General features: G+C 42.4%; 1 protein-coding gene across 6 annotated transcripts in view; it reads right to left on the bottom strand.

Annotated features, from left to right (window-relative positions):
• The window catches only part of cdh13 (cadherin 13, H-cadherin (heart)), a 460,326-nt gene that overhangs the window by 159,055 nt on the left and 283,941 nt on the right, over nucleotides 1-17,330 (bottom strand). For all 6 annotated transcript variants that reach the window (XM_039809525.1, XM_039809523.1, XM_039809521.1 and 3 more), the window contains one exon: nucleotides 13,962-14,140. In XM_039809525.1, the coding sequence (XP_039665459.1) occupies nucleotides 13,962-14,140 (179 nt within the window). The remainder of the gene's footprint in view (nucleotides 1-13,961; nucleotides 14,141-17,330) is intronic.

The raw sequence follows: 17,330 nt of genomic DNA, 5'->3' as shown, positions 1-17,330 counted from the left end.
TTTAGCAAACATTGAAAACGGGTCCCACAGACCCAAACAACACACAAGGGTTAATTATAATATGTATATATATTAATTAATAACTATCTGACAGGCCTATCCAATTGGCAACAACTTAATTGTGCATCAAGACGTTTTGTAAAGTGATAATCATAATGTGAAAAGAATTAAGAATTTGTCTCTGATCGACTCCCACTTATCTCTTCTTTTTTTTTTTTACCTCTATTATCAAATGTGTCCTGCCTTATTCCTCTCTGTTGTTCCACCCTCTTAGGGTCTTAATGATCACATTTTTCACCTTCTATCCTTTTATTTTCCCCAGACTCGTCTGCTCCAACCAAGCGTCTCGTCTGCTCTTCAGGTGAATATAATTCTCTACCTTCGTGGTTCACTCTGGTCCCAGGCTTTCATTGACTACTGTTGGTGAGACTCAATTAAAGCAAGGCGAGGGAGGGGGGATAAGATTAACGCACACCTTTACCCACAATTCCCAGGGGGCTCAATTTATCTTGAGGAATGCACAGCTTAAAAAAAAACAACAACTGTGATTGACACCTCTAACCTTCATGTGGATGTAATCTTCATCTTTAGCACTCAGAGATCTAATTAATTAGGGGGATCTCATTTCCTCACTAATGCAACTGGACAGAGGCATGATAGAAGGGGGAGAGGAGGAGGGAGGACGAGGAGAGGAAGGATTGGGATGGAGCGGGTGGGGGGGGGGGGCGTATTTCATCAATGCCTGCGAACGGTGTCCGCCTTGTTCATTTCGGGGAAGAACAAGGGAGCGTGAGGTGGTTGGGTTCACACCAACTACACCGTATTGATTACAGCTGCCAGAACTCTGGCTACTGGCCATCCCATAAGGAGACACTACAGTAACACTCTCTATAATGGGCTCGCTTGATAATATACTTAATTGTTTCACTTTCTTCTTTGGACTTCTTTTTTGCTGCGTTAAAGCCATCATCTACAGTACGTGTGAGGATGTTATTAAGATGTTATTTGATTTATTGGCTCTGTCTTCTTGCTGCAGTACAAACAACGCGTGACAATTGAACTCCTTTTACAAGTCACTCACACTGCTCTCGAGTGACTGAAACAGACAAACACATTAAAAGGCGTGGCCGTGGATACATGTGCCTGTTTGAGCGTGATTCAATCTTGACTTGTTTTAGTGGAGCAGGTGTCCCTGTCACAGCAGCCTCATGTGTCTGAATTAGCAGCAATACGAGGCCCTGTTTACACGATGACGCTCGCGGGTGTAAACGAAAAAAATATTTTATCGGATGAGCCTTTCGTTTATACGCCGACGGCGTTTTTGTCGCTTAAAAACGCAAAAAAGTGAAACGGCCCTCCAGAGTGGAAATCTTAAAAAAGCTCCACCGTCGCGTTACTGTCTAAAGGGTAAAAACGCAACAGTATCCCGACTGAACATTGACCCTTCTGTGATTATCCTTTCTTTAATAGTCTAAACAAGCCACACGTGATTTCACAATAAAAGTCTTCAAAAATAAAAGTTTCTTTGCATCATTTATTATTCGGAACCTTTTAGTCTTCTAGATGATCTCTAGTCCACATCTGAATCCATTTTTAGCAGTCAGTGAGACATATTTCCCATTTGGAGGGCACTGGAGACCAACAAAACACACACACACACACACACACAATGCTCTAGTTAAATTAAAAAAGAAACACGAGTCCATCTCCAAAGGTTATTGTGTTAATCATCAGCAAAACAGTTACGCCCTCTCTCCTCGACATGCACATGAGGCTCAAAGCAGAAAACTTTACAGCCTCAAAACATAACAGGGCATGAAAAAAAAAAAATTCTGTATCGACTATTTTTTTGAAGGGAAAAAGAAGACCTATGAATATATTTCACACTACTTGTAGTCCACACTGGTTGTCGGCCATTTCTACACACTGCCTGTAGTTCATGTATATATTGATAGGTCTTGATTCTCTTCGTTCTTGCAGATCTAGGCCTACAATTCTGCATCTTTAAATGACTTCCACACAACTCCGAAGTTCGTGGCTACAGATATGGTTGAGAAAAAAAATATATATATCTTGCTCGTTTGGTGTTGCTATGAATAAAATCACTATGCTGTTGCTTGCTTGCTAAAAAAAAAGCGTTCTCCATCCTACCACTGCCTCTGCACACATGAACCTTCCCCAGTCTCACTTCTCCATTAAGCTGCCGACTCCATAGGCTGCGTCTCTTAGCAGATATCGAGCCGGCACTTCACTCTCTCTCTCTCTCTGATCATCCGTCCCTCTTGTCGACCACCTCGCAGGCTGCAACGCACCTCTTTAGCCGAACTTTTCTCCTTACCCACGCTGAGCCTTCGAAAACCCTGTCCCTACTTGCCTGCGTCTCTCTCCACCCAGCTCATCTACTCGCACCTTTCCAATCTCCAGATCATAATAGCGGGATGAAAGGGAGTTTATAAACTGAAGTGCACATCAGATCTGCTGTAATGAAATCTTATCAATGTGTTCCCCGCGCTGTATTATTTGCATATAAATGACATAATATAATAACTCTCTCTGGCGTCTACCTGGGAGGAGTAAATATTTCTCTGTCCGCTTTGTCCCGCCGCTGTGACACGCGGAAACGAGACGCTAATTGAAGAGAGGAAAGCATCTTTATGTGACGACTGACATTCAATTATGTTTGGGGTGGGGGGGGGGAATCAGATTAGGTGGTGCCCCCAGAAATGTTTGAAAACAACATTTTGCAGAGCCCGCGACTCTGAAGGCAGCCGAGGATGTAATTTGAATGGCTGTTTGAGGCCCGTGCTGAATGGCGCTGCTGCTGCTCTGAATGGAATCACTATGCTATGACCTGCGAGTAATTGGATGTCCAGAGTGAAGTGTTGACAGAGAAGGCGAGGCGAGGCTGACAAAGAAAGAAATAAAAAAAATAAAAGCCATAGACAGTGATGCGGGGAGACAAAGAGAGGAAAATATAACATACAATGAGAATAAGTGAGAAAACGATGCGATGGACAGGCCCGACGCTGGGAAAGAAGAACAACAGGGAAAGTGGGGGGGGGGGGAATTAATGCCAAAAGCTGCCATTCATCACGTCGCGCAGGTATGCAGCGACTGTGGCCACCGAGCCAAATAAGCCATTAGGCAGGATGAGCTTTCTTATCAGCCAGACACTGGCAGGAAGCACACTGCCAAGGTTGCACCAAACAAACACCGGATCACTTTACATAGAGCCACCATTACATACAATACTGCTGATCAGAGATGCTTGTGTACATTCATCCATCTACCTGTCACTCTGGATTTGTGCTAGTTAGGCACAACAGAGCAGGTAATGTAAAGTAAACACATTTACAGAGCAGGGCGACAGCAAAGTAAATCCTCAATATACACAACGCGCGGCCAAAGAGCATTTGCTGACAGATGATGCGTGTGCCTTGAGCAAAGAATAGCGGGCGTCCTGTCAACAAAGATTATTTTTAATGGATACAGAAAAACAGGCTGCGCGTATTCAACCGACGCAGAGCGGAGAGTGGCGCTTTTTGTCGAACTGTCGCTTTCAGGTGCAAATCTATTTCCAATAATGGTTGTTAAGCGCCGCTATTCTATCTGAAAGTCAACTTCAGGTAAAAACAAACAACACGTTGTCGCACCGTGTTGTTTGTTTAGATGTGCTTTCTGTCTGTCTGACGAGACAAAAAAAAATGGATTTAACAAGCACTTACAACACATCGCCACGGACAGAGGAGGGTAAAAGAAAAAAACTACACTCGAGTTAAAAGAAATAAACACACACACACACACACACACACACAGGCATCCATTTTATCTCCATGTAATTCACCTTTGTAGAACATGGAAGGGGATATCTGCATCAGCGCAATACAGCGTTACCGTGATGCTCCCGGGTGACATCATCACTTTTAGCGCCGCATTTTCATTTATTTTTTTGCTGAAAAAATAAAAAATAAATGAAAATGTGTGATTATATGAATATATAATAAAATCACTAATCCTTGTTCAGTTATTATCGTTGAATGTCAACCGTGATACACTGCTTCTTCGTCACAGCTGGTTTTAGCTACTTGCTTATAAAACAACAACAACACACACACACACACACACACACACACACGTGCATCCATTTTATCTCCATGTAATTCACCTGTGTAGAACATGGAAGTGGATGGAGGGGTCAGGCGACTCCATCGATTGGCTATCCTTAGCAGTGACAGCTCCCAGATTGGCCAGCGCGCATTAGAGAGTCAGAAAGTCACACTGCCATTAGCAGCCTGTCCTCTCTGGTTACAGGCCGGCTGCACACGGACACTCCATAGACTGAAATAGATCACAATGACTGGTGTGCAATGCATGTGTGTGTGTGTGTGTGTGTCTACAGTAGGAAATGTGATCACTCTATCACTGCACAGTAGCTTCAAATATATGTTGTGTGTGTGTGTGTGTGTGTGTGTCTGTCTGTCTGTCTGTCTGTGTGTGTGTGTGTCTACAGTAGGAAATGTGAACACAATCACTGCACAGTAGCTTCAAATATATGTTGTGTGTGTGTGTGTCTGTCTGTCTGTGTGTGTGTGTGTGTGTCTGTGTGTCTACAGTAGGAAATGTGATCACTCTATCACTGCACAGTAGCTTCAAATATATGTTGTGTGTGTGTGTTTGTGTGTGTCTGTCTGTCTGTCTGTCTGTCTGTCTGTGTGTGTGTGTGTGTGTGTGTTTGTGGTTGTTGTTGTTTTATAAGCAAGTAGCTAAAACCGGCTGTGACGAAGAAGCAGTGTATCACGCTTGACATTCAACGATAATAACTGAACAAGGATTAGTGATTTTTTATATATTCATATAATCACACAACAATGTATCTTTCCCCAGCAAAACAATAAATGAAAATGCGGCGCTAAAAGTGATGATGTCACCCGGGAGCATCACGGCAACGCTGTATTGCGCTGATGCAGATATCCCCTTCCATGTTCTACAAAGGTGAATTACATGGAGATAAAATGGGTGCGTGTGTGTGTGTGTGTGTGTGTCTGTGTGTGTGGCTGTGACGAAGAAGCAATGTATCACGGTTGACATTCAACGATAATAACTAAACAATAATTAGTGTGTTTATTATATTTCATATCACACAAAATGTAACTTTCCCCAGCAAAAAAAAAAAGAAATGAAAATGTCAGACGACAGGACATGTTTTTTTCATACCCGTGTTCATTTGACGAGTCGCGCTCGTTACAGGTTTTTGTATACAGCTCATTACGAATGAATCACATGAGTAGAGCTGAACAAATTCAGAGGAGCCTCGTCACTTCGTAGACCAGACCGTGCTCCCTGCCTGCCTGCCAGCCTCCATCTTCCCTGCTCTCTTCACTTCTTTTCTGATTCACATCTCCACCCCTTCAGCTCACAAGCCTCTAGAAAAAGGATGGACTGCAGTGTGGCTGGTGCATGAAATCCCTGTTCGCAGAGGAAACAACGGTCTGCCTGATGAATCGGTCAGCTGACGTATTGTGATTGTTGCTTCCGGCGCCGTCCCAAGCGGCAGCCTGTCCAGAGCAGCGCATGTCCGATGATTGTCTATCACACTATCTATCTGTATTGGGATTCCGTTTTTTTTTCTGTTTTATTTCTGTATTCAGCCTCTATGTTGTTCTCGAGTTCCTCTACAAGTAACATCTGTGATGATATTTCATTTTCTCTGGGAAGCGGAGTCATAACTTCAAGCCTAGACATGTTATGGTGTAGACACATTTAGCCGACGGCCGACCGTTGACAGAAAACCCCGTCGATATGATCAGTCGCGTCCCCGAGGTCCAAAAAACTGCCACAGAACGGACCAAAAAGACGAGAGGAGACGAGACGTAATACATCTCTATAACAGCAGGCGGCGCTAATCTGTAATGTTGCCCAGGAAATGAAAACCGCTAGCTGATTGGACGAACATGTCACATGGGTTTGTTTTCTCCAGAAATTCAAAGCCAGACTGTCATGGCGGCTCGTTCAGAATACGATCTCATATTGTACTAAAATAGTTCACTGAAACATGTTTCTGAAAAATTTTAAGCGAGAAATAGGCCGTGCAGTTGCTGAATCTGTCTTCATTTCAGCTCAACAAAGGTCGGTTTAAAAGATTTTCGTCAGATTTTGAGAGACTCTAGTCACCTCATCCCGCTCGCCATTTCCGGGTGAGTCCCGACTGCCCTGCCGCCGACCGAACATGTCAGGTCGGCCAAAATGAACGCCGACAGCCCCCAGACGGACGACGGCACGGGACACACCGAACAGATTTGAGTCACTGACCTCGCCAGACTGTCCCACGGCCGATAATCGGCCTGGTGTGTCAGCGACCTTATTCTCACCAACACACACTCATAGATACAATCACACACGTGGGAACAAAACCTAATTCCTTTCCGTCTTTCGGAAAGATAACATAACGCCTCACACACTGCCTCTGTCAAGCTGCCGCACACTTGCCTTCACACGGGCCAAAGAGGGGCGCTTTTTTTTTTATACTGGTGAGAGAGAGTCAACCCTTTTCTTTCTTATTACAGTTTTTTTTTCGACAGCGGGCACAACTGGAGTCACGCGTGCAAAACTCTAACTCCAGTCTGCACGGCAGCAGCTCATGTGGACCTAACTGGTTCATTTCTCATTGCTTGAAACAGTTTTCAAAACTCAACACACTTATCCCATGGCTTTAACCATCAGGATTTACAGCACTTTGTTCAAATGCTAACACACTGCTGTCAGAACTGTTAACCGCACATTCAAAAAAGAATAGATTTCAGTCTGGTGAATTTCAAACACTGCTGACTGGGATTTTAGCTGAAAGCCTAAGCTGGTGTCCTGTTTTAGACTAGTTAGTGAACATACAGTATATGGGATTTATACAGAGAAAGCCTTTTTTTTTTTACACAAACACCAAATAAGAAAAAGAGCAAAGATACCAACATGTTGAGGTAAGATGTCTGAGGTTATATACGCGCTAAAAAAACAAAAACACTATCTTTACAATAGTAAAGTTTTTCTCGATTGCTAAGACACATTTCTTGAAAGCTGCTCTCCTTTTCTCTAAACTGTGAACACAAAACCCAATTTTCAAGCTACATTCACAAAACCTCAGACTCTTCTTGCAAAACCAAACTTTCACCTCAAAACAGTTCAATCTGTGCTCAAAACTGGACTGTTGTCAAATCGTGCCCCGAGTCAAAATTAAAAACACTACTGAACAGTCACTAAACACTACGTAGAAAAATAGAAAACACAATGCTCAGGACATTAAGCTGGAGAAATAAATGTTTATTGTTCACTGTAGGCTAAATGCATGTTGCAAAAAAAAAAAAAAACTGCATTTAGCACTTGTACAAAAAGACAAAACAAAAATCTTGTGGATTTACACATAGCACTTGTAAAAACAAACAGAAATCTTATGCGTTTGCCACTTGTGTACAGTAAGCCCCTGTAAAAATAAAGTACAAAAATATACAAATAAGTGCATTACTCAGCCACAGCATCATGTCTCCGTACTGGGTCAGGCCACAGGACTTCATCCACATCACAGGCCACATTTTGTCTGGCCAGGCAACGAGGAAAAAACCCTGGCATGCCGTATCCAGGCTTGGCATGCCTCCACACCTATGTCACCACAGCCAAGTCCCATGGCTTGCAGGAGATTTACCCTGGTGTAAGGTTGGCGTTCATATACCTTCCACCGCCATGAGGAGAAGAATTCCTCAATGGGGTTTAGGAAAGGGGAGTACGGTGGAATGCAAAGATTGATACAACCTTGGTTCATATTGAACCACTCTCTAACCTGGAGGGCTCTGTGAAAACTCACATTGTCCCAAACAACAACATAGATGGGATGCTCATCCTGCTGCCCTAACAGAGCATCTCGCATGTGATTGATGAAAATGAGGAGCTGGTGAGTGTTGTAGGGCCCCAGGTTGGCATGATGGTGGACAACCCCATGATTGCTGATGGCAGCACATAATGTGACATTGCCACCACGCTGCCCAGGAACACCAACAATGGCCAATCACATTACGGCCTCTCCTTCTCCTCTTGGTGAGATTAAACCCAGCTTCACCCATGTAGATGTATTCATGGGGTCTTTCCATTGCATCCAGTTGAAAAACCCTCTGTAGAAATAGATATAGTTTTGTAAGTGATACGGAAAAAGTGATTTAGGCCACTACAGTAAATCACTACTTAGAGTAATCAACATTGAATGTGTCTGGATATATGCCAACCTGTACATACTGGAATCTTTGCTCTTTGACTCTGTCTGAGTTGCGATCAAAGGGCACTCTGTATAGCGGTTTCATGCGCAGTCTGTTGCGCTTGAGGACACGATCAACAGTAGAGAGGCGGACACTGTTGATATCCTCAAAATGTACATGGTCCTCAATGATCTTCTGCTGAATTTCACTCAGTTTACTGGCATTGTTCTCACGGACCATATCAACAATTAGGGTCTCTTGGTGTGGGGACAACATACCTGTCCTCCCACCCCCATGTGGCAGTTTTTCAATTCTACAAAAAGAGAACAGGGAGTTACAAAAAATATACATGGAATACTAGGCCTACAAACAGTTAGACCAACCCTCCATTACAATACTACAGTACATTGGTACAGTGATGTACTGAAACATATATTACTTACAGTATACTGTGGTACAGTATATAGTATGTCATACAGTAATTGCTGTCAACATTTACATACTGTACTATAATGTCAAAAAAAAGGTAATTACCTGTTCTCCTCTCTAAATCTTCGGATTATGGTGGACACAGTGAATCTACTGAGGTTTGGTTGTACCCTTTGTCCAGCCTCCCTCATGCTCATACCATGGACAAGAACATGGTCAATCACAGTAGCTCTGATTTCATCAGATATTACTGTTCTTTGTCTTCGCTGACCACCTCGACCACAAACTCTTCCTCTCAGATTTCTATCCATCGTAGGGCCTCCCAACCCAGTGCTCTCTGAACTGGCTTATATGTTCCCTCACATCATTAGCCACAAGTGTGATCATTTTTGAGTTGTTGTGTTCAAGTGGTGACACCTGTGCTTTAATTGTGTTTGACTTTTGTCACCTGTGCTCACCATTATGCAGCACGGGTGCATCACAATGAAAATGTGTTGGCAAGTTGTGTCTAAACAGGTGAAAAGTGCTTATGGTTTTGCCAAAAGAGTGATTGATTCAATCAGTGGGTCCAGGCAACTGAGCATTTGGTTCACACAATAGGGTTTAGTGTTTTAGCAATTGAGAAAAACTGTAAAACTGCGTTCTGTTTTTCAGAAAGTAATGGAGGTGAAAGCAATGGAAACACCACATTCATTAGAGATGATACAGAAGTCCAATTTGATGAAGAAAACCTGCCACACGATGCTGGAGAGAGGCAGGATTAGTCACACCGTTCTTTGATACTGTTACGTATGTACCTTTAGTTTTTTTCCCCAGTAATTCCATAAATTACAAGAGACAAAATACTATATTGAAGAGAACTGCTGATTTTCATTCCTTCTTGTTTACCTTACGTAAACATTGGTATATTATACAATCTATATCTTTTCATGTCACTCAAATTGTTCAAACTGGAAAGATGAGAAAGTTTGTAATTTGTGTATTGGTGTTTGATGCTAGTGTTTTACTCTCAGTGCGTTCTGAGTGACGGTGTGTGTTGTCTCAGTGAGGATTGTGCATAGTGTTTTGAGACGTGTGTGAAGAGTTGTGTTGCTGTGAATGAGTTCTGCAGCTGAGGTGAACTGTTCATGGTGAACTGTAATGCAGACTGTGCAGAACCATAGAGATATAAATGTCTTTCATGGCATTTTATAATGTCTTTCTCTATCACTCTGAGACTGTGGTTTGAGTTTTGCACACGTGACTCCAGTGGTGCCCACTGTCGTTTAGCAATTGCAAAAAAAAAACTGTAATAGTTAAAATGTATGACGCGTGTTAGACCTAAAGAAATGTGTTAGTAAGTTAAAGAATAGACACCCTCTCCCTCTTACATTACACTGACTTTTCTGATCCAATTCAACTGTACAAGTGGAATAATTTAAATTCCGGTGCGTGCAGTACTGTGCACGTGTTTGCATGCGTTACTGTAGCTACACAGCACAGCCTCAGCTCATAAGTAGACACTTTGAGATGTTCTAAGAAAACAGGCGAAGACGGACATTGTTGTGAAGCAGATTGATTTCTTCTAACAGCGTCGGGATGATTAAGAGAGATTTGCATGTGTATCGATTGCGAGACATGAACTTCGTCTTTTCAGACTTCAGAAAATGGCCTCCCCCCTCCCTCCTTCCCTCCCTCCTCCCTCCCTCCCTCCCTCCCTCTCCCCCGCCAGCATTATTAGCTGTCAAAAATCACACCCTGCCGTGAGAATAATAGAAGACAGAGAGGAGACGTGATGAAAGTGAAGCCAGGAGAAAAACACCGAGAGGTGGAGTAAATGTAGACACCAAGACGGGATTTTACGCCAAACGAGAAGGCGCTGGAGGGACAATCAAACTGATTTCAACGTGACACAATTGATTTTCCAATTTTGTGAGGATTGCTTTCTGCCCACCCGGGGTAGGTGAGGTGTCTGTCCGAATGCACTTAGAGCTCCACCTGAATTATGTCTGTGGAATTTACACAACGGATGGGGCAAAGTTGGGCCAATGTCTCGCTTATATTTTTTTTTTCCCTTTCTTCCTCTCTCCCTCTGCTTCCTCTTTGTTTTGCTGTCTCTTTCTGTCACACGTATACTGCACACATATGCTGGACATTCTGTCTTCGACAACTTTATCCGGCACGGCAGATGGAATCGATGGGTGACGTGCCGGAGCCATATTTATGAGAATGTGCTGAAGTGGCTGGGTTTAAATCTCTCCAGACCTAGGACACTTGTAGTTACAACATAGACAACCATACATGGTGCTTCAGGCTTATACTGCTTTTAGGTGGCCACATTTGCAATCACATTAATAGCACAGAGGGATGGTTATCAGAGATATGGATTAGTCTTAAAAAAAAATCACCATATTGGATTTCACTTCTTTGGTTTTGAAAGGAGAGTGATTTCTTGAACTGGGACATTTTTTAAAAAAAAGGGTTTTTTTTGTGGGGGCTTTTTAGGCCTTTATTTTTTTCGGACAGCAGAAGTCATGAAAGAGGAGATAGATGGGGAATGACATGCAGCAAAGGGCCACAGGTCGGAGTCGAACCTGCGGCCGCTGCGTCAAGGAGTAAACCTCTATAGTTAGTTATGTTTTATTTCTGTGTCATGCCAAACATTTTGGCCCATCCCTCATGTGATTACAAGACACCACAAATTTACTTATTTAACAAACATCTTCCTGTCGCATGTACAAATCATTCGGAGAAATACATGAATACAAATATATACATATACACATACACATATGTATATACACGTACACACATACCACACACAAACAACAAATTCTCATCTACACTTCATCTCGATAAAGAGCTTTTTTCCTCTTCTCCCGAGCTTTATCTAGATAATTGGCTAATTTCTTGGTTTCATATGTGAACAGCCATCTCAGTCTTTGAGCATCATCCATATTTACCAAATCAATCTCTGCTTTTATCCTACAATATTAACATATCGTCCTCTTTCAATAGTCAAAGACCAGATCTCACTTGAGCACATAAGGATCTTTGCCTTTTTGACAAATTATATACAACATAATTCTCAGTGCCATATTCTGGTTTTATCATTATAAAAATACGCAATTTTGGCTTAGCCCATATATCGTCAGCCCACTGCTTTTTGTCTTTAGCAAACACAGATTCTTTAAACAAACAGATATTCAGCTTTTCATTATTAAGATATATGGGCGTGTATATATGGGCACGCGCTCTACCAGGTGAGCTACCCATTAGGGGTCTGCCAAAAAAATCGATTCACATTCGTATCGCGATTCAAGCTCTACCGATTCAAAATCGATTCATAGAATTCCAAAAATCAATTTATATTTTTAAATTAATTTTTATTTTATTTAAAAAAATATAAAAAAATTTTTTATTGCATGTCTACTGCAATCACATGGGAAAAGTAACTACATTTACATACTGTGAATCTTTTTTTTTTTTTTTAATCGAGAATCGTTTTTGAATCGAATCTTGAGCCTAAAAATCGATATTGAATCGAATCGTGACATTTTCTGAATTGTGCACCCCTACTACCCAGGCGCCCCTAAAAGGGACATTTTGATAGAAAGATTTGGTTGTGTTGCTGTAGAACACAAATGAGTTGGCACAGAGAGTAAAAAGGAGGAGAAAACACTGCTGTCGGCTAGCTCTTTGTCACAGCAGTGACGCTTCAGGAAAAAAAAGGAAATACATCGGGAAATCCTCAGCCATCACATCTTATTCTACTGCTTTTAGAATGCTTTTTTGTATGACAAGACACACTGCATTCAAAGAGCCATTTAGCATTGAGCACTATAACAGTGTCAGACCACCACACCCCAGATCTTTATTCATTTTCAGACTTGTGTTCTTCAGTGCCCACCCACTGCTGACTCAAGTGACATCACTTTAGGTGAGTTATCAGACTTCTCGCAGCTTGCACTGGGCTTTATATAACTTTTACTACTCCCCAAGAGCAAATATGGAAAATAAGAGCTGTGGAAAATCCCTTTACAAACACAGTACACCTTGCTTCCACGCAGGTCTCAACAAACTAATAAAAACAATGTAAAAAAATAAAACCCGGCTCCAACAGGTTAAAAAGATAATAACAAACACCTGTATCAAAACAGATGGAAATCTGACAGGAACAGGTGTGCAATCAGCCCTGTCCAGACAGCCCCCAATGAAAATCCACTTAAAGCAATGTGTGTGGACAAACCCGGTGTGGCCGCCACCTGAGGTGCTAATTAAATCCAGGGTGTAAGTGAAATAATCAAACTGGACTCCAACGTGACATATAGAGACAACCGACTTCAGTCTCAGGTCTTGGTGACTTTGAAAAGACTTACTAATGACTTCAAGAGTTCATGGCCTATGGAGAATAAAGTGATAGGAAGAATCTGCCTTTTTCTCAGAGCTATACTGAGGCCGCAAACAGGCTGACAATTTGGCTAAGTGCCATTCAACTGCATATTCCAACACCAGCCTGTTAGTGGTTTTTAATAAATCCTGATTTAGAAGCTTTTGCTTCAATAAGCTCACTATCCCGGTGGAGAAAGACCCCAAGTACGTCTCTTGAAACATTCAATCTCTGGATCGCCCCGCAAAAAGCGAGCATCGCCAGCGCTCGCTGCATTGATTGCATCTCATTCTGCTGTACTTTTAATCAATTATGCCTCTATTAAGCGGTTGCCTGTAGCTCGGTTGAGCGGCTCATCAGGGCGGTTTAGCCGCCATGGTTCCAGCAGTTCCGGATGGGAGGGTTTTCATCCAGACTTGTTGGACACCACCAGAGCCGGCGGATGAGTGTGTATCACCTCAATTAAACTAGGCGCTAAGTGTCTGACAACAGCTAATATTCCTCCACCACCGGCGAGCCCAATCGATGTTCTGGCATTCGTCACCCTGCCGAAAAAGCAATCATCCCGTTGTCTCGCTCCGGTTAGACGAGAGAAATGGAGAGACACTCATCTGGCGTCCGCGCCTGCTCACTGGAATGCACCAGCGCTTATTCCCACAAAGACACACACACCATCACACATATAGGTGGCATATGACACACACACACACACACATACTGTATAGAAACACTTTCTCCGCACTGCTCACTGGCAGCATCGGGGACATGTTGAGAAGGAGTAGTTGTACCACAAGCCTGCAGCGCCAAAAAAATTAATGACAGCGACTGTGAGACTTGTGCCAAGAACCTGTCCGGCAAGAAGTCACACTCTGTTCCAAAAAGGGAGCATCACTCAGTGCAAAGCGATGCACCACACACATTAACCTCACCTCTCTGTCAAGCAACTTGTGGGAGATGACGGTGACAATGTCGCCTCTTTCTGCATCGATGTAGAACATGTTGGGGGAAGGCTTGTCCGGCGACTGCCTGACGATGTTGTAGCGCAACGCCGCGTTATCCGTGGCGGGGTCGTCTGCGTCCAACGCCGTCATCGTCATCACCGTGGTTCCTGGACGGGACAGCCAAAAGAAAAGGGTTAGGCCTGAACCTTAACAATACTAAGCTAAACGCCGGCGTCGTGTATATCAGATTTATTTTTTTCCGAGAACAAAAGACAATTTTAGAAGACACAGCAGCGCTCTGGAGATCGATGAGCACTTTTCACCGTGGTTACAAGACATGAAGACAAAAAAAAAAAAGAAATAGCTTCTGATACAAATCTCAGAAATAAAACTAATGGAACAGGCAAACATATTAGACTCCTGTAAAAAGCACGCAACTTTTGACATTTTCTATTTCCCAAGCTGGTAACACTTTACTTGAAGGTATTGACATAATTATGACATGACACTGTCATATAAACAAGTCATAAACCTTTATGACTTCTGTCATTCGGTTTTTGTCATGACAAGTTGACATTGTTTGGGTTGTCTTGATTATGACAACTTGACATTAATCAAAGTGACATTACCAGAAGTAGTCTTGTTCATGACAAGTTGGCATTGAATTTGTTTGGGATGTCTTTGTACTGACAACTTGACATTAACCAGGATGACATTATCAGAGGATGTCTTTGTCATGACAACTTGACATAATGTCATCCTGTTTAATGTCAAGTTGTCTTAAGAAGGACACTCCAAAGAAATGTAATGTCAAATTGTCATTACAAAGACATCCCAAACTAATTTAATGTACATTTGTCATGACCAAGACAACTTCTGGTAATTTCACTTTGATTAATGTCAACTTGTCATAATCAAGACAACCCAAACAATGTCAACTTGTCATGACAAAAACCGAATGACACTTAATGGCAGAAGTCATTCAACGTTTATGACACGTTCATGACAGTGTCATGTCATAGTTATGACTGTGTCATGTCACGATTATGTCGATACCTTCAAATAAAGTGTTACCCAAAAGCTTTACATCCGAAAAGTTATAGATGCATCTTTTTTTTTTAAAAGCAAAGAAATTCCAGTAGTTACCAGAACACATGCACAGTTTAGCCAAGCCAGTCAAAGGGAAAGTATCTCCCTGTCTCAATGATATTTTTTATGTATTACAATAGTATTGTTTTTTTGGTTAAAAAGTTAGCCTTTTCTAATGATGTGTTTTCTCCCTCATGTCAGCTCTAACAGCATGCTGTTTTTATATAGTAAAGGGAACAACAATGGAAATCCTCAGGGGCATTGGACTGGGGAAAGGAGACTGAGTACCCAGGGCCCTCAAGTGAGGAGGGCCCAAAAAGATGCTAGAATGAATAGCTGTGGATGGATCCTCAGGGGCATTGGACTGGGGGGGGGGAAGGGGACTGAGTACCCAGGGCCCTCAAGTGAGGAGGGCCAAAAAAGATGCTAGAATGAATAGCTGTGGATGCGGGGAAGGGCCCATAGAAAATGCTTTTCTACAGGGCCCAGAATTTTGTGCTACGCCCCTGGAAATCCTGCTTGCTGCAGTTGAGCAGTTGAGGCACTCGCACAGATTCAGCGGGACACATACAGAAATGTACACACACGCGCACACACACAGCACGCAACACACACACACACACACACACACACACACACACACACACACACACACACACACACACACACACACACACAGAAAGATAAGGGAAGTTTGCTTTGATGTAGAAAAGAGGATGGGACACATACCAAAATGTACACACACACACAGACAGAGACACACACAGACACACACACACACACACACACACACACACACACACACACACACACACACACACACACACACACAGAGAGACAGACTGAGACACACACTCACAGACAGAGACACACACAGACAGACAGAGACAGACACACACACACACACACACACACACACACAGAGACAGACTGAGACACACACTCACAGACAGAGACACACACAGACAGACAGACAGACTGACACACACACACACACACACACACACACACAGAAAGATAAGGAAAGTTTGCTTTAATGTAGAAAAGAGGATGGGACACACACACACACACACACACACACACACACACACACACACACACACACACACACACACACACACACACACACACACACACAGAGGCCATTTTAGGTTGTGTCACTTGTGAGTAGTGTTGACCATTTCTCCAATGCGGGCAGAAGTGTCTATAAACCCAAATCTCCATCCGGTGCCTCATGTTCTTGCTGTCATCAGCTTGCAGTCAGACACCTCTGGTTAAAATATCACCTCTTCTATTTGTTTAAGCTCTATGTTTGACTCGTTCTTGGAGAGAGATACGTGACTGCATTCTGATGAGACGGTGTGTCAGGGACACAGATGGATACTCCTGATTCTGGCACACTCTAAAATGTACGACTGATTATTTTGGTGTGTTCGTGTGAAATTTGTAATGATTTATTGAAATGGCGGGTCTGTCATTGGTTTACCACGAACAGTAAAGAGCTATAATCGGTAGATTTGGTTGCAGTGACGCACTCTAATTCTAACATGACACAACCAATCAATGTGGATGATTCTGCTTTCAGTTTTTTTTTTTTTTTTTTATCAATATGGGAACTTGCATTTATTTGATGAAAGTCCTGCCTGGGTTATGTTACATAAAGCGGATTCTTTTCTTCTGTAAAACGATGGAGCCTACTAAAGTTGTATGTGTTTTCTGCCAAGCAACCCCTGGCGATTTCTTACTTGACCCACATTTAATAAAACATTCTCCTAAGCACCAAATAGTGGCACTGCGTAGCATGGCTCATAAACTTCCATCTCTTTTTTTTTTTTTTTTTTTTTTTTTTTTATTTTTTTTGCTTTTTTTTCCTTCTTTTTCTTTGTCTTTGTGTGACTTGAGCAAACTAAAAAAAAAAAAAAATTTTTTTTTTTTTTTTTTTTTTTTTTTTTTTTTTTTCCCTCCAAAAAAAAAAAAAAAGGAAAATATGCAAAGTCTACATGAAATAACGGTGGCTTAGTAGCAAACGTCTTTAGCCCAGTTGAAGGTAATGAGGGGCAGAGAGGTGTGGGCTTTATCCCCTTGGCATTTGCACTTCAAGGTGAACCATTAATGGTTAAGTAAACCAGTAATCCTTCCTCTGCAGAATAATTACACAGTCCCATCTCCTTCATTACCTATACTCTGTTCCACTTCACACCTCACTGTGTTAGAGATGACTCACACAAACACACATGGTTGCACACACAGTTTTGCACACAGACGCAC

Source organism: Perca fluviatilis, chromosome 8, assembly GCF_010015445.1.
Source record: "Perca fluviatilis chromosome 8, GENO_Pfluv_1.0, whole genome shotgun sequence".
Lineage (NCBI taxonomy): Eukaryota > Metazoa > Chordata > Actinopteri > Perciformes > Percidae > Perca > Perca fluviatilis.
Note: the sequence above shows the minus strand (reverse complement) of the source record. Positions and strands in the feature narration are given on the sequence as shown.